The 20,559-nt window shown below is 45.3% G+C and overlaps 1 protein-coding gene across 1 annotated transcript; it reads right to left on the bottom strand.

The window, feature by feature from the left end:
* Positions 1 to 2,932: 2,932 nt before the first annotated feature.
* Dyrk2 (dual specificity tyrosine phosphorylation regulated kinase 2) lies at positions 2,933 to 17,376 on the bottom strand. The gene is made up of 3 exons (XM_004650077.2): positions 17,201 to 17,376; positions 16,406 to 16,557; positions 2,933 to 8,510 (listed from the first exon to the last, which is right to left on the bottom strand). Exons 1-3 carry the CDS (start codon positions 17,247 to 17,249, stop codon positions 6,903 to 6,905), a joined length of 1,809 nt encoding a protein of 602 aa, XP_004650134.2. The 5' UTR covers positions 17,250 to 17,376; the 3' UTR covers positions 2,933 to 6,902.
* Between the last annotated feature and the right edge of the window lie 3,183 nt (positions 17,377 to 20,559).

Here is a 20,559-nt window from a genome sequence, read left to right as displayed (position 1 = left end):
CATGGGCTGGCACCTAACCACCTACAGTGTCTTTTTGTATTTCCCATTCTCTGGGATCCATCCGCAGGGTATTGCCTCAGCTGCTCACTCAGCTTCCTCAGGGGAAAAAAAGCAGCTATTTATTTTCTAGGGAAGAAATTCATGATCCACACAACACAAGCCCTCCGATGTTGTGCACTCACTCATCTCCACACACTCTTCCTGCCCAGCTCGCCTCTCATTGCATTTGCAACTGTGTTGTTGTTAATAATTGTATTTCTGCCTTCCCACCAGTCTACAAACTTGCTGTCAAGAGCACTGTGTTTTGTTCAGTCTTGTATATTCCTGGTGCCTCTGTCAGAATTTGGCATGTAGGCATTCAGTAAGTATTTGACAAATGAATACATCTGCAAAAGATGGTAAAGAATACTATTACTCAATTTAAAAAAAAAAATTTAAGCCTATCAAAGCAAAAGTCCAAAAATTAAATTCCATTAATAGGGCACTGCCCTTCAGATAACAGGATGACAAATTAGCCAAGATTTACTCATACACTAATTTTCTGAAGGACTACATATATAAGCTTCCCCTGCCCCCCCCCCACAAACAACTGTAAATAACTCACTATCTCTTAACTGATCTGGGCCTATATGAGGGCTTTGCTTTTATAGCCAACACTTCATTTTTACTAGTGAAGAAATAGTCTTGATATTTAAAAGTTTTCAAATGTAAAAAGGAAAATAATTTGGGATAAAAAGCAAGGAAAGACACAATATTTTAGTTTGTAAAATAGGTTTATTTACAATTTGGTATTTTAAAATTGTATCTGAAATTTTTATTTTTATATATTTCCCTGGCAGTCATTCTGTATTTACTTAAATATGGAGTCAAAGGAAAGGAAACCTAAGTAAGCTTGAATTGAAGAGACTTACCTACTGCTACAGGGAAATTTACTTTCAATCCCTGAGAATTATATTGTCAAAAATATTTTCACACACTCAATCTTTATTAAAACATATTTTATGAACACAGGAAATAAAGCTACCATTACTTTTCCCACAAATGGCCATGTTACTCTTCTACTAGTAAGTATGAGAAGTTGCATTTAAATTTACTTGTTATACCTAGGGACTAAAATGTTTTATTGTTCAATTTTTTGTATTCTCCCAGTTGAAAAGTATTCTGGAGAACTGAAAATTTACGTAGGTTCTGAAATGCTCACTACTTGCGCAAATTCCTTTCCTCTTTCTAAACTTATACATCCTAGACCAATCACAAACTAAAATTTTTACAAAGTCACTTTGGAGTGATTTATTTCATTTCCTTCAAACACCAACCAAAGAAAATTATAGATAGAAGGAATGTATGAGGATGAACTGATGTTCATATTATATACACAAGGTTGGCGAAGGAGCTCTATTTCCTTTTTAAGGAGCCACGGTCTCTGGAATACATGATGCAATTATAATATATCCATAATACATATCCTTATTATAGATGGCTAGTTAATACACCTAAAATGTCAGCTTGCTTCAAAACAGTCACTATTCTTTTAACTTTCTGAAGATGCAGCTATGCCTCCCATGTATATAAAATATACTAGATATTAAGGATGTAAGCAAAATAACTAAGTCAAAGCAAAACCAAATAAGGGGACCAAAATCTTTGTATCAAGACACAATTTTTTTAAGTGTATGCAAAACAGTAATAGTAGATTCTTCATTTGGGAGGATAAATAACAGGAATGGTAAGTCTTTATTTACCTGAAGTCAGAAAACAAATGTAGTGTAATTAAAATTTTAAAAAATGAAATAAAGCCTTTTTTAATGCCCTTTCCCAAACACAAAAGTACTCAGATTTCCCCTCCTTTAAAAGACCAGCATCAGTGTTAGCTAGTGACATTCTCTAAAGCTTGTTTAAAAGGAACTTTGAAGTTTGAAGATATATTTATATAGTTGTTGACTCCAAAAAGGAAGTATAGACATGCAAACAGAATATAACATTAACCAATTTATGAAAGAGACCTGGAAGATTTTGTAAGAACAACAAGAAATGGAACCTGCCCAGGTTGAGAGAGGGACCATACACATCTGCTTCAGCACCAACTTCCAAATTTTACATAGGCTCATCACCTATAATTTATATTTTGTTTTACAATAGGCATGAACTTTGAGCAGCCAGGTAATCAAAACTGAAGATTTCTGGTATGCAATGTGAAGACACAAGCTGGGCTTCAGAACTCTTTAGGGTTCCCTTCTTATAGCAAATCCTACTATTGCAGTAGGAAGCCATATATAGAGAGAAAATTCCTCAGCTTAGTGGCAAGAGGGATGTAAATAAAAATGTGAGGTAGTTCATTCCACCAGGGAAATACTTGTTTACACAATATTCCTACAGTGTCTGACGCTATAAGAACATGTGCTTGCCTTCATTGATAAGGAAATGCTTAGCTTGGTGTTAACTGAACTTGACACATCAGGAGATAGCGGCAGCTCCCGGAGACACTAAAACCCCCCAAAGTGAAGCACTGCTCAACTACACACATTCACAAGCATGGGTGGACCTGAGAAAGCTTGTAAAAATAGCTGACGAGAATTGGGCACAGTAGGAAATAGAGACTGGCGGGAGAACTGGCAGCCTCTACTCTATCAGCTTAACTGCCATTGTGACGGTTAAGAAGATCTGGAGCCCAGCATGGCAGACACCATGTAAAGAAAAGTTAACAAAATGGTTAAAGGAAAATAGAACACCCTGAGAGATGAGTCAAAGTAGGTGCTTTCTCCCAAAACAAATCAATTATGGCTGAGGAACAAATCTGCAGAATGGACGATGTGAGCTTAAGCCATGGACACAGAGCTATCCATCTGACATCCTAAAGTCTCTCCAGGCTAACAGACCAAGAACACCAGAAATAGATTAGGAATTAAATTATAGTTAGAAAAGGGGAGAGAAGTAAGGTAGGACATTAAATTTTTATTCTGAAATTATCTCTGGCCACAACAATAAAATTTAACAAATATTCACTAAACAGTCTTACTCCTGCCATCAGCTGTACAATACATACAGTATCATAGAACTGGCCACTAGGATTGAAATCCACTAGAACATGTTTCATGTTAAGTGGCGACAGCAGCATCTCACAGAAATTTTTACATACATATATACACAGTCCACATTCAACCATTTTCACATATTTTCAGTACACACAGTTGCAGCATATTACAGTCACGTGTCTAAGTTGTTGCTCGATAGAAACCCAAGCCACTGCCTAGACATAACTGTAGCAGTTGAGCTGAGCATAATTACAATTTTATATATGTCCATAGCAGAGAGATGTACAAGCCCCTAAGAAACAAAGAGTTCACAGACTTTTGTTTTTAAATGCTACCACAGCATTATGTTGGGCAATATTAAAACCTTTACCAACCCAATCAATTTTATTTTTAAAAAGTCATCTGCTTACCAGAAATATTCTTGATGAAAAAAATTACAAAAATGAATGCTCTCTTTAAAATAATTCACACTTTTATTTTAAGATTCCAATATGGCCCAATGCTACTGATGCCTAAAGTGTTTTCTAACATTCTGATGGAGTCATTTAATATGACCCCACACCACCCATTAAGTTTAAAAGTGGCTTAAGTGCCTTGCACCCAAATTGTAAAAATCCCTGGCCATCCTCACTAGAGCCAGGCACATAGAAAAGGAATGCACTTTGGTTCATACCAAATGCCCTGGGATTAATCACACTATAAAATTAAATGGTTTGAGGTAAATTTTTACAAATACAGTTGATTTTTTTTTGTCTAGTGTTAGCATAACAAAAAGTTATCATTTAAAAAATCAGTCTGATGTTAAGATACAACAAAGACCATTTTTAACCCTCTGAACATAGGAATTATTCCTAGTGTCGCTAACCCATGTTCTCTTGTTCAGCGCCTGATGATGATGGTTCATGCCTTACAGTTTCTATTAAGGCCTGTAACTAGAAATTTAAGACAGATGTATCTTTGCAGAAGGATTCCATTCTTACTGCCTAGTATTCAAAGAGTTAAAGAGGTCAAAAAATGCATGCCCTACAACATGGCATTCAGAACAAAAGGCACATTGTTAACACTAAGGGCACAAGTTCTCCTCTACTGTTAAGCCAGTCTTGCATCACTGTTACTCCACTATTGTTGTGATACACTTAAGTGCTAACAAACACTCAGGTGGTGCAAGAAACGGAGCCAAATGAGACTGCAACCATGACAAAATGACACTGTGCTATTCCTTAGTCTGAAGACAGCTCAGACGTCCCTAGACAATGGTAACCTGTGAGACCAACGACTGTTCCAAGCCCACTCCTAGTAGCCTATCAGAGCCCTTTATTTACTTAGGTTTTAAAATCACAGAGATGCAACATTTTTGTTTCAGACATAATCAAACTAGGGATTTTCTTTTTTAAGCAGTTGTATCACTAAATGCTGAAACATGGTGGCTCTTATTAATAAAGGAAATTTCACTGTATTTGGACAAAAGAAAAAAAAAAGTCCCATAGCACTGCACATTATAGTTTGGCTTGAAAGTTCCCAGTTACATTTGTGAATAAAAGTTATCACAAACGCATTGCTGGCATTTTAAGAACCAGTGTTGGATGGTAGGGGAAAGACAAGCAGTATTAGTTCATCTATAAAATGTCACAAGTACAGGTATTCTAAAAGGAAATTCATAATGGCAGGCTCAGGTTCATGTATTTAAAGCTAAATGTGAACGATGACAGGGAGGAGCCTTTAAGAGGAAAACTTGCTTTTACATATTTTTTAATGACACTAGCTATCATTAAGAGGCTTGTGGTTTTGTAAAGCCCCAAACCAAATTTTACGCTTCTTATACCTGTAAGCCAAAATTTTGATAAATATACACATCTTTAATTCCTATAAGCCACTGACGGGGGAGGGGGGTACTGTCACATAGGCATTGTTTAAAATGTAACTGACTGACACAGTATTGCACTTTCACACAGAAATGTATACAATATGCTAGAGGATTTGACTAGGGGAAATGAGCTATAATTTCTAAATACAGAAGTACAAATTAATTTATCCGTGACACCCTTAAATAGTAAAGCAAATAGCAATCTCACTCACTAATAAGCTAATCTTATTATTTTTTATCTTTTTGGCAAGTATCTGAAATATTTCCTGAGCATAGTTTTCCACCATCAACTGGCAAAGCCTCAAGGTAAGTAAAATGTTTTGTTCAAAACTACACTTCTTTTTTTTTTAAGGAGAAAATGTAGGATTAATACTAAAAGAACTTAACTGGAAACTTTCTTGGCCTCACTGGGGACCATGCTTTAAGGATTTGTAAATCAATTACAGGCAATACAATAATATCTGTGCATATAAAAGATTATTTATCATAATTATACTACCCCAAACCTACTGTCCAAACAGGCAGAAATCTTTCTATATTAAATTGCACATACTAAAAAAATTCTTCCCACGTGCCTTGAATTTGATATATATCACTGCTCATACACTAGTGATAAAATACTGAAAATTTCACTGTGAAAATAATTATTATTCCGAGAAGAAAATACTCTTTTACCTAACTCTCACTTTTTCAGGTAAAGTGTCATTCCCACAAGAACAGTCAGTGCAATCAAAAAATAATAATAATAAAATAAAATAAAACAGAGGAATGCAATTTCCATGGTTGCTCTGATGATGCAAAGAACAAGTCAAACCATTTAACTTGAGGTTGAACTTCTCCTCCTTTAAATGCCTTGTTAAAACTGACCTGACTGAACAGCCAGTGACTTCTCTGTTCACCAAGAGGATTTTCAACCCTCTTTCTTTTTAAAGGGAGAGTACTTTTCCAGGCTAGGGAACCTCAGAGGCACCTGAAAAGGGTGAACTCACTCTAATGTCCGAAATTTTCTTTGGAACTATGGAAACCCCCACCTTCAGTAGCTAGGCTGCTCTTCTTTGTGAAACTGGAGTATGAAACAATGGTCACCAGCACAGCCGAGCTGTCTCGGGATCGACAGTCTCAGATGGACAGCAAAGGAAGATATGCTAAATGTAGGCAACAGATGTGTGGTAAAAGAGGAACAGAGACAGGAGAAAGAGAAGCGACGAACAGTCGTGGAATACATTTCTAAAATTAGGTGCAAAACCAATTCCATAGGAGGAGGCTTCCTGACAAAAGAGCTTGCCGATCATATTAGAAAATTTGGAGGAACTCAAACGTTTTAGTTTCCACCATTCGCTAAATGCTGCTTTGTTGGCTTTAAATGTTAGAATGCTAACTGGGCAGTTTAAGCCTTGGGGATCTCACTTTGTAATTGTTTGAGCAAAGTTTACAAAAAAAAAAAAAAAATCTCTAATGTGCAGTTTTTTTTCTTAGAGATTTTCATCCTGACCATTCTCCTTCCACCAGTGCTGTGACCCGGATTGATGTACGGAAGAGGGAGGCGGGACATGCTGATCTTGCACATGAACCTGGAGCTACCTCCCAGCCGAGAATAGAGTATGAACCATGAAAACTTAGTGAATGTCGCTGACCAATCTGTAAATGCGTGGGCAGTCATGAAGAAACCAGTGGCCTGCCACTGATGTTATTACTCTGCCACACTAGATACAGTAAGGCTCATCGTACTTCTAGATCACACACACACACACACACACACACACACACACACACGCACACATACACGCAAAAAAGAGTTTCGGAAAGTATAAAAACTTAAAGCATTGTCCCCATGTATTTTATAAAAACAAAACAAGACAACTGTCTTACATTAAAATTAAGTGCTGAAAAGATACAAATGAGTTGAGTTATTGAGCAAATAAAAACAGGTCTGAGCTACTCCTTTCAATCCAATAAGGCTCAGCTATGTCGTATCTTTCAGATTACCAGCTTTGGGGACTCAGAGCTCAGCTAACAAGTTTTGGCAACACTGTCCTCTGCTGAATATTCCCATTGGCATCTGTCATTTGTGCCAAATTAGTCCTCAGTTTGGAAGCTGAGCTGGAAGGTGGAGGTAACTTGGAAATCGACGTGATAGCACCAGTGCTCTCGGTAATCCTTTTCACCGCTGTCTTCTCCCCGGTCGGAGGCTTTGGCAGCCGCCTCCGGAGCCAGGGGTGCCGTAAAGCCTGGCCCGGGGTCATGCGAACCGCAGGATCCCATTCTAAACACTGTTTTAAGAAGTCAAGGAAAAGAGGGTCATCACATCCCTTCAGTGCGTTCCCCCACTCTCTGCTCTCTGGAGGGCCCCTCAGTTTCCCTCTCCTGGAGCGGCCTCCATTGAGGACCACTGAGCCATCAGAGAGAGTCGTGACTGTGCAGTAACGGGGATAACCCTTGGAGCTCACGAAGTTTTTGGCTCGTTTGGATGCATCCAGTAGTTTCTGGGAAGGCATCCCCAGCAGTTCAATCATACAAGCCAGCTGGTCCCCTTCATCCTCCCCAGGCAAGAGGGGGTAACCTGTCAGCAGTTCTGCCAAGATACAGCCCAAGCTCCACATATCAATGGGCATCCCATACCTAGCTCCAAGGATCACCTCTGGAGCCCGGTAAAAGCGAGACTGGATGTACGTGTAGACGCGCTGATGCTCGTAACAGCTGGAGCCAAAATCAATCACCTTAATACTGCTTCTACCCTGCTGCTTTAACAGAATGTTCTCGGGCTTAAGGTCACAGTGTATTATTCTGTTTTTGTGCAAGGCGTCCAAGCACTGTAGAATGGAGTGGGCAAACTTGCGGACCAGAGGCAGGCTGAAGCCCTGGAACTTATTCTTCTTGATGAGTTCATAGAGGTTCATGCTGAGCAGCTCAAACGTCATGCAGATGTGGTTACGGAAGGTGAAGTTCTCCAGCATGTGGATGACGTTCATGGTGTTGTCCTTATCCTGCTTCCGCAAGTGCTCCAGGATCCGGATCTCCTCAGCTGCCTGCCGGTGGAAGCGCTTCTCGTTCCGCACCATCTTCAGGGCCACGTGCTGGTGGGCTTTGTGGTCATAGGCCTTAACCACCTGCCCAAAGCTCCCCTTCCCAATGACCTTGAGGACCTCGTACCTGTAAGCCACATGATCGTGGGGCACCTGCACATATGATCCCTGGTCATCATCATAGCCACCATTGTTGGGCCCACCTGTCATGCCTTGGCGCTTCTTTGCGTTTGGACCCAAGAAATAGATTTCGGGGTAGCTGAAGATCTCGTGGTGTTCGAAGGCTGTTAGTTTCTGCATGTATTGCTTCATCGCTTGCTCAGGCGTCATGGGGGTAGCTTTCACCTTCCCTATGCCCTCCATGGACTTCAGAGAGGTGGAGCTCCCCTGTCGTCTATGGATGCTGTCCAGCTGCCGCTCGGGCACCACAGGCAAGCCTGTCTTGCCCACCATCGTAAGCCCATTTGGTTGCGTCGTGAGTACTGTCCGCTTGTTGCTGTTATCCTCAAACAGCTGCTGCACCTGAATCTGTCCGTGGCTGTGGCTGCTGACGTGCAGGTGATCATTCATTGTGTGCTTGCTGCTACCAATCTGGAATGCAGAACGAGACAGGTTAAGTGGAATGGATCAGGTCTATCTGTCCAAGTGTGGGCATGTATAAATCAGCTCTCATCCTCCCCCGCCACTTCTCACTTTACAAACTCTAACCTGCCTTGAAACCTATGTCCAAGAATCAAGTTTTGCTTGACGGAAAGTGTCTTACATCCGAGAGGAACCCCGTGAGCACACTGACTGAGAGAATGAATAGGATGCTTACGGGTTCTGACAAGATATAGGGAAAAGGCAACACTAGGCTGGGCAAGGTTAGGAAACACAGGTAGGACCGACCCCACAAATGCCACACCTACATAACCAGAGTTTCACAGTAAGTTCTCCTGGGGGTAGCAACCCACCTTTCCTGTTCACCATTCCACATGTTTAGTAGCAGGCCTGGTACTTGACAGGTGTACCAGTCAACGCGCACTTCATATGGAACTGAGACACACAACGCACGAGTGAGCAAGGGAGTTAGTGCCCAGATCCCAGCACCTTCCATGCTTCACTCAGTAGTAAGGCCCGCATCTGTCTCATTTACTCTCTCCAGGACCTAAACTTCTTCCAAAAACATTTTGTTGCCAGGGTTTCCCTTTCCCCTGAATGTCTAGTCAACCCTACGAACATCTATTACAGCACAGAGACAAAAAAAACAGCGTCTATGCTTGAGAGGTTCACTTGCAAATATATGCACCCTGGTTGTCGTGTAAATCCGATGTGGTTTGGATGTAAAATGCCCTCCTCCACAGGCTCCCAAGTTTGGACACTTAGTTCCCAGCTGACTGCTGTTTGGGAAAGTTGTGGAGCTTTGCCGCAGTAGATGGGTCACTAAGAGTGGGCCTTAAGGTTTTACAGCCTGGTCCCACGTCCTGTCCACCCTTCTGCCTTCTGTGGGTGCAGTTTAACCAGTGGCCTCCTCTTCCTGCTGTCATGTCTTTCACACTGCAACAGAATGTGTCCCTGGAACTGTAAGCTGAAAGAGACCTTTGCTTCCTGAAGCTGCATCTTGTCAGCTATTTTATCACAGCAATGAGGAAGTAGCAAATACTGTCTTTGACCTGTCCTTTCAAGTTTCCGGGTGTCACTGACTGCAGTGACCATTTAAGGACATTCTGGCCAACAAGACAAGTAGCCAGTAGCCACGTTGCGGTTTTGGGCCTCTTCCTATGGCTCAGCACCCTCAACCTCAACACATGTATTTAATGGGCTAGTAGGATCCTCAGGTTTCCATCAAAAATAATGTGGATAGTCAACTAGACACCCAGAAGACAAATCTCTGGGCATGTCTGTGACGCAGTTTCTAGAGTAGTTAATTGAGGTGGGATCGTACATCCTAACCATGGACATAACCATTCCCTGGGCTGGGGTCCTGAACTGCACAAAAAGGAGAAAATACACTAAACACAGCATTCATCTCTCTTTGCCGACTACAAAGCCAATGTGACCAGTTGCCTCATGCTTTCTTGGCCATGATAGACTGTACCCTCGAACTGTAAACCAAGAGAAACCCTCTTCTTCCTTAATTTGCTTCTTGTCAGGTATTTGGTCATGGCAAGAAGAGTTAACTAATACAAATAAAAGTAGCAGTTTCTCTTCCTAGCACACATACTATCCCTATGTAGTCTTATCTAAACAAAACTGGCAGGGCAAGCCAAGATGCTCAACCTCCTACTAAGAATCTACTTGGGATTTCCTTCCAGCAGATCACTGGGTTAATTTTTACTTAAAATCTCAAAGACCAATTTGCCATTCATAATCCATACCATTCCTCCAACTGCTATCAGTGGGGGATCTAGCTACAAATATGGCCACATCTCTGCCCTTCAGGAGCTCACAATAACAGAGCTAAAGTCCATTATTCTCTCCTACTAAATCTTAGCTTCTGTAGATGTGATACAGCAATTCAAGGAATGGTTTGGGAAACACCTGGATTAGAAAGTAAAATTCCAAATCCTCCTTTCCAGCGTACCAAGACCATGCCACTTTTAACCAACAAGTACCATACATAAAGACCATCCATCTACACAGCAAGGCATGTCTCAATTGCTTCTAGTCCAGTAGAAGATAGTACTTGGGCCTGACTATGACGCCACAGGTTCAGATTTTATTTCTCGGAAAAATTTTTAGAAGACTTCTTTTTATTGGGCTCACAGATGATACTCCAAGCTACGTAACTTGACGTGCCATCAGGGTAGCTGGTACTTCCATTCTATTCCAAAAGCAAGGCATGCCATTAAAATGCATCAGAAAAGCCCTGGGCATGTATGAAAGTCATATGAGCTTATCTACTGCCCATCACCTGCTACCTTTGCTCCATTTCTCCTCCCTCTCATGCTTTTCTGAGACACAATTTCGCATATAGGCTGAATGGCTAAGAATTTTCTGTAGACAGTACAGGCTGGACTTGAAATCCACGATCCTCCTTCCTCGTCTGTTTGCCTCCCACGGGCTGAGAAGGCAGATGTGTGCTACCACAGCCTGCTTTCTCCTTTTCTTCTAAGCCCTTATTCGTCTCTGTGCTCCCTCCTCCCCTCTGTGGTCTGGCACACACTAGGAATAATAGCACCTGAAATTCAAAAGATTTCTCTCCTTCAGAAGTCTTCTCTTCAGGGCAAGATGAAGGTCATTTCTGAAGAAAAACCTGGAGTACCGTATGTGTGCTACAAAAAGCATAAAGCTTCATCAAGGACAAAATTAACCTTGGGACTTTAGGGATTCCGAAAATGACAGTGAAGCAAAACCTTTGCAAATCAGAAACTCACATTGATTTATTGCAACTGTGTTTTGTGTAATTTAAAAAAATGGTCACAGGGGCTGAAGAGATGGCTCAATGGTTAAGGCACCTGTCTGCCTAAGTACCAGGGTTCAATTCCTCAGTCCCCACATAAAGCCAGATGCACAAAGCAGTGCATCCATCTGGAGTTTGTTGGCAGTGGCCAGAGGTCGTGGTGTGCTCATACTTTTTCTGTTTATCTTTCTCCTGCTCTCTGCTTGCAAATAAATAAGTAAAAAAAAAAAAAAATCATAAATGTTTTAGTTAACAGAAGTATAGCTACTTTGGCAATAAATTGGCCCACCTACCTCCTAGCTCTCCTGGGTCTCCATTTGGAGTATCAACTACTAATCCATCTGCTCTTGGATGGGTTCAAGTCATGGTTCTTTGGGATTTTTTACTCTCCTAACTCCTGGGTTAATTGTGACAACAGGTGAAAATTCAGCACCATTCATGGTTATTGCCTGGTCTGGCTCCTCCTGCAGACTTGGCAATCCATGTCTACGGGGCTCAGGACCCTTGGTTCACCTGCTTGTGAGGTCCCTCTTCCACAAGCAAGCCAAACAAGCCATGATCTTTTCTTTGATTAAAGTTTTTTCTTTTATACTAATTGTCAGTTTTGGTTAAGCAAGGCTCCTCGTCCACATAATCACTCTGTCTGGACACCTAGGAGACCTTGGCACTGCCTATCAGGAAAACCCTCTCAAGTACCTCCCTCACCATCATGAAGCCTCCTGTGTCCACTCACTCATGCCGCTTCTATCAACAGCCATTAAGCTGACACTCTTTCACTGTTTTTCACTGGGACAAATCAGGCAGCCTCACAACTGGCCCTTCTCCTTAGCTTAGACCTCTGCAACCCTTCTCCATAGTGTTTCTGGAGTTAGCAAGTAAGAGACTGCTCTTGCTTTTACTGAAGGTCATGGCTGCACCCTGTTGCCACAGCAAATGCATGTATAAGAACCCAAGAGCCTAGATGGCCTGAGCCTTTCTAGTCTCATCTACAACTGCCACCCGTCTCTCCAAGAAGATCAAAGTTCAATTCCCCAAGACCTTGGAAATGTCATGTGCTTTCACAGTACTGTTGGTGAGGTCATGTTTTTAGAAGCCCAGGGGTTTGCAGACAGACACATACACGAAATGAATACAGCCCCACCACTTACTGTGTGACCCTGGGCCATTTATTTAATCTCTCTTGTCTGTAAAAAGAAGAACCCAAAGCTACCACATTATGGTTCTGAGGAGGATTAGGAAAGTAGCATGTGTGAAGTGTTTAGCACAGCACTTAGTGCAGCTATTACTAGTGTCCTTCACAGCCACTGCTTGGAATCACCTTCTGTCCACTGTTTCTGCCCAACTCCTATGAGCAGCTAAACAGCTCCCCTGTACCTGCATACATAACTGTATCATTCACACTTTATTTTGTTGTAATTGCTTTAGTATCAATTGCATCCATTTGGCTCTAAGAAATTCCAAGGCAGGGTTGCCTCTTGCCTTTGTAAGCCCCTACTAACATAAACTTGGGCATATAATTACTTAATGAACATCTGCTGAATAGAAGTAGATTTGCCAATAAATCCCTGTCAACTCTCACCTCTCTTGGAGTTACTCTTCAGAAATATTTTTATATCTTCAAAAAGAAACATTCAGTCAACAGGAAGGAAGCTGGGAAGAGTCCCTGGGGACACAAGTCTCAAAATGTTAGGCTTGCAGTAAGTACATCAGAAGAGGCTTGAAGCCAAAGGACAGCTCGGTAAAAAGGACCTACCAACTCAAAACCTAACAGCCTTAGTTTCCAAACTTAAAAAAAAAAGAGAGAGATTCACTTTGAAAGCGCTAACAAAAAAAGGACATGGAGTTCCCAACACTGCTGGACCCTGAAATCACAACCAAACTCAAAAGCACAATTAACTGATCCATAAAAAGGAAAGAGAAGAACTAGAAATGGCAGAACAACTCCAAACTATATATACCAGGGCCATATCATAAGCTTAAGGGTAGTAAAAGCCTACCACTTCCACTCAAGTCTCTTGAAGTCAGAGATCATGGTTTAGTCTGATTTGCTACTGGTTAGCAGTGGGACACATTTAAGAAGATACACTGAGGGCTGGAGAGATGGCTTAGCAGTTAAGCGCTTGCCTGTGAAGCCTAAGGACCCCGGTTCGAGGCTCGGTTCCCCAGGTCCCACATTAGCCAGATGCACAAGGGGGCGCAGTTCATTTGCAGTGGCTGGAAGCCCTGGCGCGCCCATTCTCTCTCTCTCCCTCTATCTGTCTTTCTCCCTGTGTCTGTCACTCTCAAATAAATAAATAAATAAATAATGAACAAAAAAAAAAAAAAAGAAGAAGATACACTGAAACAAATGCGACGGTTTCGTCACACAGCTGGATAAGTTAATATGCAGCCATTCAAAACCCTCCTTCAATTATGGGATATCTTAATAAAAATCATGTAGGACTAGGAGTCTATCAAGTTTGGCAGCCTAATCTCCTGAAATACAAATAAATGAAAAAGAAAAAATTGACAGATTCTTCACTATGTCAAAATTTGTAGGCATTTTACAACTTTCCCAAAGTTATCTTAGAAATGTGTATGGAAGTAAAATTGAGTCCAAGAAGACTGAATTCCTCTCCAAACATACTGACAGCCTGTGTGGCCCTGAGTCAAACGTCTACTTTTTCTCCTTTAAAATACTGCTATTTTTAAATAAAAATGAATTCTTTAATTCCAACTATTTTTTATAATGGTAAAGCTGGTATCTAGAGAGTGGTGTAAACACTGAAAGTTATGAAAGTAATATATATCAATATTTTGAAATTTTTAAATAGAAAAATTTTCTAAAACAAATACATTATCTCCCATATAATGTCCAATGAGCAACAACAACAACAACAAAAAACACCTAATGAGAATCAGGATAGTTATTGGGTTTACTTTTAGGAGAAACAGAAATAAACTAAATGACTGAAGTATGAAATAAGATACACTCATAATTCTCAGTCACAGCTTACTCTATCACTTACAAGGGAAAGATGGGCTAGCGCCTGTGACAAGATGTTTTCCTCTCACTAATGCCCTTATCTCCCCATTCATTCTAAAACAGCTCTTCCCAGGTGTAATTGTTCTGGAATTAAATATCAAAACACTTATAAAAATCTGACAGATGTATGGTAAAATGAATCTGCAAAGGCTCTTGCACTCATAATAAAGCTATTAATATAACTTCCCTAGAATTATTAGTCCCAAGCAGTATATTCAAACCAGACTCAGGAGGGTGCGGGGCTGTTGATTGCGTATTCCTGTGACTTGGCTAGACATTGGCCACCCAATTAGCTTGTGGAGTTTGCATCCTCATCTAAAGATGCAAGAATGAAGTCAGATAGACTTTATGGTCTTTTAAACTCTTCTGCTCTGTGAAATCTAGACATTAGAAACAACAAAAATCCACACTTTCAAAATCAAGTATCTAATGATGAAAGAAAACTGAAGTTAAAGACAGGTAAGTCAGGCATGTACTACAAGTCACAGCTATATCATTAGGGCCAGAGAGAAACATTCTCATCTTTTCCATTCTGGTACACCACAGTCTACTCTGCCAGTGGAAACCTTTTCCTCCAATTTTATTACATATTTCAATATTGCAATGAGGCTCAAATCAAGCAAAGCCCATCCTTACAAAAACTGGAATCCAGACACAAATCATATCACCTGATTATGTCAACACGTGGAAAAATCCTGGATGTTATATTTTCCAAACTGTCAGAAGATTCTAAATAAACCAAACAACATACTACCGGTAACACCCCCCCCACCCCCCCACCCGGGCCCCCGCAAACCAATGGCAGTTTCTTAACCAAAACACCACCTTGACAAGAACACAAGTCCTCTTTGCAGACTCCTAACCCTCCCATCAATAGTTCCACCCAGAGGAGCTAATTCCTGTGTAGTGAATTCCTAGCCCCTGGGACTGGAAATGCCAGGAAAAACAGAATGACTAGCAACTAAACATTTTCTGCGAAACTTGTCTACAACTCTCCAGGTCTGTCTATCGAGATCTTCTCACCAGGTCTCTGGATAAACAAGTTTCCCTATCGCACATGACCCCCAGAGATGCTCACAACAGGCCACAAAGGGCGTTTGCTAACAAGAGCAAAACTCTCACTGGGCAACAAAAACCAAGCAGGCCTTAGCAGGCATCCCTCACAGAAGCATCTCAGGGGTTTCACCCAGAGGGCCTTTAGAGCCCTCTGACCCCATCACCTCCTCCAGGAGCACACCTCCTCCAGGCTGGCAGTCACCATCCAAGGGCCATCCCTGGCAGCTGGGAGAGGTACATGCTCAACTCGAATCCAGCTCTTCAGCTCTGCAGCCACCAGTCGCGGGCGCAGCTCCCCTCCCTCTTGACCCTCCAGGGACCACAGCACCTGCCTGGTGCCCTTCCCTTGCCACGGACAAAGCAACGCTGGCCCTTTCCTTTTGAATAACATCCAACTAGAGAATCCTACAGGGGTGGCTTGTTTTGTTTTGACTGCTGCTGCGCCTCTTATTTTTGTTAACGTTAATTACAATTTCTGCTGTGTTCAAACCTGTAGCACTCATAAAACATGCTTACACACGCGGGGGGGGGGGGGCGGGGAGGGACAACTGGCCGTGCTCCCTGCTGGCTAGAGCCGGGCCTAGGAGGCTCTTTGGGGGATCGATTTTCCGGGCAGAGCGGCCTAGCTGTCCCCTAACACACATGTTTCTATAAATACCCACTACCCCCGGGAGGAAGGAGGGTTGGGGAAGGTGGGGGAAGGGAGCTCTAAAAAGTAAGGATGAAGAAAAAGAGGGAAAAAGAGAAGGAAAGAAGGGGTAAGGAGGAAGTTCCAAGGAAAAGAAGCCGGGGATCCAGAGGGGAAGTGAGGGGCCCAGGACGACATGAATCTCCTTTGTGGCCGAAGCTTTGGGCTCGCCCAAGTTAGAGGGCGGCGTCGAGGACAGGCCCCTGGCCAGGGGCGTGGAGCCTCGCGCACTTGGCCCTCTCTTCTCACACAGTCAGAAACCCCCCAAGCCCCAGTGTTCGTGCCTGGGGACCCTCCCCAGAGCCCACCCCGCGGCGTCGGGGGCTGGATCTCACCGTGTGGGCTGCGGTGGCAGCGATGCTGGCCCGGAGGGGCGGCAGGCCGATGGGGGAGGGCGGCGGACCCGTCCCTACTCCGCTTCGGGGAGCCCCCGCGGCGATCCCCGGGGACGCTTGAAGCGGACGAACGGGGGGGTCCCCTCCTCGGCCTGGGAACCACGCGCGGGAGGAGACAAAAGAGGGTCAGGGTGCGTATAGGTGGGGAGGGGAGAGTCACCAGGCCCCAAGGGACAGCGAACCTCCCCCCTCCCGGGAGAAGATGGAAGGAGAGCCCGCCGCCGGGGAAAGCAGCGGCGTCCCGGGAGCCAGGGGGCGTCGGGACGCGGATCCCCAGCGCGCTCCCCCACCCCACCCCCGCTTTCCTCGGGCGAGGGACCCACAGCTGCAAAGTTGGGACGAAGCCCCGGCGCGGGAGTTCGAGACCTGGCCGGGGAGCCGCACTGGGCCGGAGCTCCGCGGGCCCACGTTGCAGGCAGCCGGGCGGCGGGAAGAAGGGCGGCCAGCCGACGAGGGCGCTGAGGCCTCGCCGAGCTCGGCACCCGAGGGGAGGAGGCCCCGGGGCGGCTCTCCACCCGAACCCAGACGGGCAAGGCGGGATCCGGGCCGGGACGAGGGCTCGGTTCGGCTCTGCTCGGAGCCGCCCTGGGCCCGCGTGCAACAATGAGCGCAGCGAAGCCGCGGCGAGCTCCGGGCGCCGCCGACTTTGTTCCGGATCCCGCGAGCCACCCGCCCCGGGGAGCGGGGGGGTTGCAGACGCGCCACGGGGTCGGCGTGGGGATCGGGGCTCCTTACCGGTCGGGTAGGCGGCGGGAGCGGCGGCCGAAGGTTTTCTGGTTAACATGGCCGCTGGAGAGGAAAATGCATCTCAGGGGCTGCCCTCCGGTCCCGCGGCTACTTCTGGCGGCCGCCGCCTCCTCCGGCGCGTCCCTCCCGCGGCTCCCCGGCGCCTCGTCGCCGCCTCGCGTCAGCTACAGCCGGACACACACAGTCCGCGGCTGCCGCATGCCCTCCGCCCGGGCCCGCCGCCGCCGCGAGCCCCCCGCTCTCTTCCTCGCCGCCGCCGTCCTCCTCTTCCCCGGGCGGCTGCAGCACCCCCCGGCCCGTGCACATGCCTCGCCCTCCCCTCGCGCGCCGCCGGCCTCCCCGATCCCCTCACATAGGGCCGCGGGGAGCGGGCAGCGCCACCGCCGCCGCCGCCACCACCATCCACTCGCTCGGGAGCCGCGTCCCGGGCTCGCGCGCGTCCCCGCGCACTCTCACGCGCCCCGAGCGCGCGGCGCGGCCCCGGGAGGACGGCCCCGGGCCCCGCCCCCGCCGCAGGCCCCTCCCCGGACTCGCTACCCCCCCCCTGTCGTCGTCCCCCCCCCCAACCAGCCACACACGCTCACGTACACCCTACCCCCACCCAGCCACCCACCGGAGGCCCTCCCTCCCCCCCACTCCCCTCCGATCTTCCGCCGAGCCACCCCTCCGCTCCCCGGAAAACTGCAGCCGGCGATCGCCCTCCGTCTCTCCCTAGGCCATCTGCCCAGCTCCCCTGGGCTCCGCCACAAGCGACCTTCTCCCCCTCCCCTGCCTGCCGGCCTCTGAGCCTCCGCAGTGCCCCCTATCCCCCACCCCTGGTCCCTACGGTGCAACCTACCGCCGCTTGCCTCCTCCTAAATCGCTGCAGAGGACCCCTCCCCCTGCCATCGCGCCCCCAAACCCAGCTGCTCCCATACAATACAGTCCACCCCCCACCTACCCCCCCCACACACACACCTTGCCGGGTCCCAGTGGCTTCACCACCCTCTCTCCCCAACTGGTCATGAAGATAACTTAGTTGTGCCAGGGTCACCTCGGAGAGTCAGGCCCCACGGAGGGCCTGCAGCTGAGCTGGGCGACCCAAGCATGGGCGAAGGAAGGGGGTGCCCTCCCACCTCTACGGCAGCCACGCACGCCCGCCCCGGGTTCCTGACACCGAGTGACCGCTCTCCAGTCGCTAGGACTTGGGGAGGCAGCGGCGCGCGTGGACCGCAGCTGGGGAAGCAGTTGGCTGTGGGTTGCTAGGCAAAAATAAACATCGGAGACACCTCCCATTTCCCTACAACTCCAGCCTTTACCCTGGGCCGCCACTGGGAGTGACACACCTTTCTTTCAGCTCTGGAATACCAGGGATCCACACTTCTAACTCCTCTCATCCCTCCCTCTTGCACTGAACCCCACCCCCCCGCAGGAAAAGATTCCTTTCCCCTTTTCCTTCCAAGACACGTGGAGGATTTCTCCACTCTTTTCATGTGCTGTCTGCAGCCTCTTTGAAGAGCTAAAATTTGCTCCCCTGTCACACACCTGCGCCTTATTTATAATGCGTGGCACACCGTGGGCCTTTGTGCCAAGGACTCGAGTTTTGTCACTTTCAACAGGAGTGGGGAAAATCCCAGGTGACGGGGAAGAGGGGGGGAGGACAGGACATACACTTCTTTCCTGAGACATATCCCGGTTCTCAACTTGTCCAGAGGTGTGGATGCATCTTGTTCTGTCCTCCTTGCGACTCCAGGCTGGACCTAGCTTGCAGGCCCCAACTAGTGCAGACTTCAATCAAAGGGAGCCACCTCCTGCAGAGTTCCATCGCCTCTGCTGTTTGCAAATTGTCATAGCAACCTCCCACAAAGATCACCCTCAGCTTTATACAGATGCCAAAAAACCAGAGTGTTTTCAAGGTACAGTGTGACACCTTCAGGTTCTGGAGGCTCCCCCGGAGAAATTAAGGGCAGGGGACATTTGCAATAGGAACTGGTGGCAAAGATTAGAATTTTATCAAGAAGGGGGGGGAAGAGGGGGACACTTCTCTTGGGTCATTTCCTAAGAAAGTGGAACCATAGTAAAATAATCAGCCACAACACTAAACCTTAAAAAAAAATCATGACCTGCCTTTAATTAATCCCAGCACTTGAGAAGCAGAGGAAGGAGGATTGCTGTGAGTTCAAGGCTGCCCTGAGACTACATAGTTAGCCTGAGCTAGAGTGAGACCCTACCTCAGAAAAAAGGAAGGGAGGAAGGGAGGGAAATCATGACCTGAATTGGTTGGTCCTGGCAAGAACTGGCTCCCTGAGCTCATCACTAGAGACTATCGCATTCACAACCACCCGGGAAGCATTGGTATTGTTCAGAATTGACATAAAAGGGTTACTAAGTAGCAGAGATGAGGCTACAGTGTTTCACTCACACCGCTGCTTTTTCAAGAAAGCTTACACTGCTTTCCCTTCTTCCTCTTTTCAAAACGATTGTTTTTCTCCATCTCCCTCTTTAAGAATAGGCCCCCATACTACCAATTTCAAGTAAACATTTTTGAAGAAAAATACTAATTTCAGTATCAACTCATGCTGCTCGTTTTCACTCAAATGATCTGGTACCTTACTTCTTTAGGAACTAAACACACCGCTGCTTTTTCACGAATAAGAAAAATGCTAACTACTGGGAGTCATAGTTTGATTTACAAATTAATCATATTAATTTATACTTTAAAATATGGACACATTTTTGAGAAGCAGGAAGGATTATATAATTATTAACTTTAAATAAAGAAAAAGACACATGTTTAAAGAACTTATTTATTTAATGTAGTCCTGGGGGTTGGACATAGAGTGTGGTGCATACTGGTAAGCCCTCTACCGCTGAGCTACGTAACAAGACATATTTTACTTTTCGTGTTGAGACAGTTGCCCAGGCTAGCCTTGAACTTGTTCTGTAGCCATGCAAGCTTTAAACTTGTGATCTTCTTACTTCAGCCTCCTGTGTAGCTGTGTTACTGGGATTGCAAGCTTACGTCAACAAGCCAAATTCAGTGTTTTCTTTTCTGATAGAAGTACAGCTTCATATATGTGTGTATGCACATAAGTGTATACATACACACATATAAACAATTTGCAATAAGCCAATTTTGATTATTAACAGTACACCTTTGGAAACTGCTTCGAAATTACTAATAATCATTGCTTAGATTTTTGTCAATCCATTAAATGTTGGTGACCTCAGGCTTAATGACTATCCAACAGAAAGATATCCAAACGCTCTGGGATTTGGGAGAAGAATGAGCTGGGTAAATTCTAGGAGTGACTTCCCTCAAACCATATGATTATGTTATATAATTATACATTTATCTCTTTATGATA

Source organism: Jaculus jaculus, chromosome 6, assembly GCF_020740685.1.
Source record: "Jaculus jaculus isolate mJacJac1 chromosome 6, mJacJac1.mat.Y.cur, whole genome shotgun sequence".
NCBI classification, from domain to species: domain Eukaryota; kingdom Metazoa; phylum Chordata; class Mammalia; order Rodentia; family Dipodidae; genus Jaculus; species Jaculus jaculus.
Note: the sequence above shows the minus strand (reverse complement) of the source record. Positions and strands in the feature narration are given on the sequence as shown.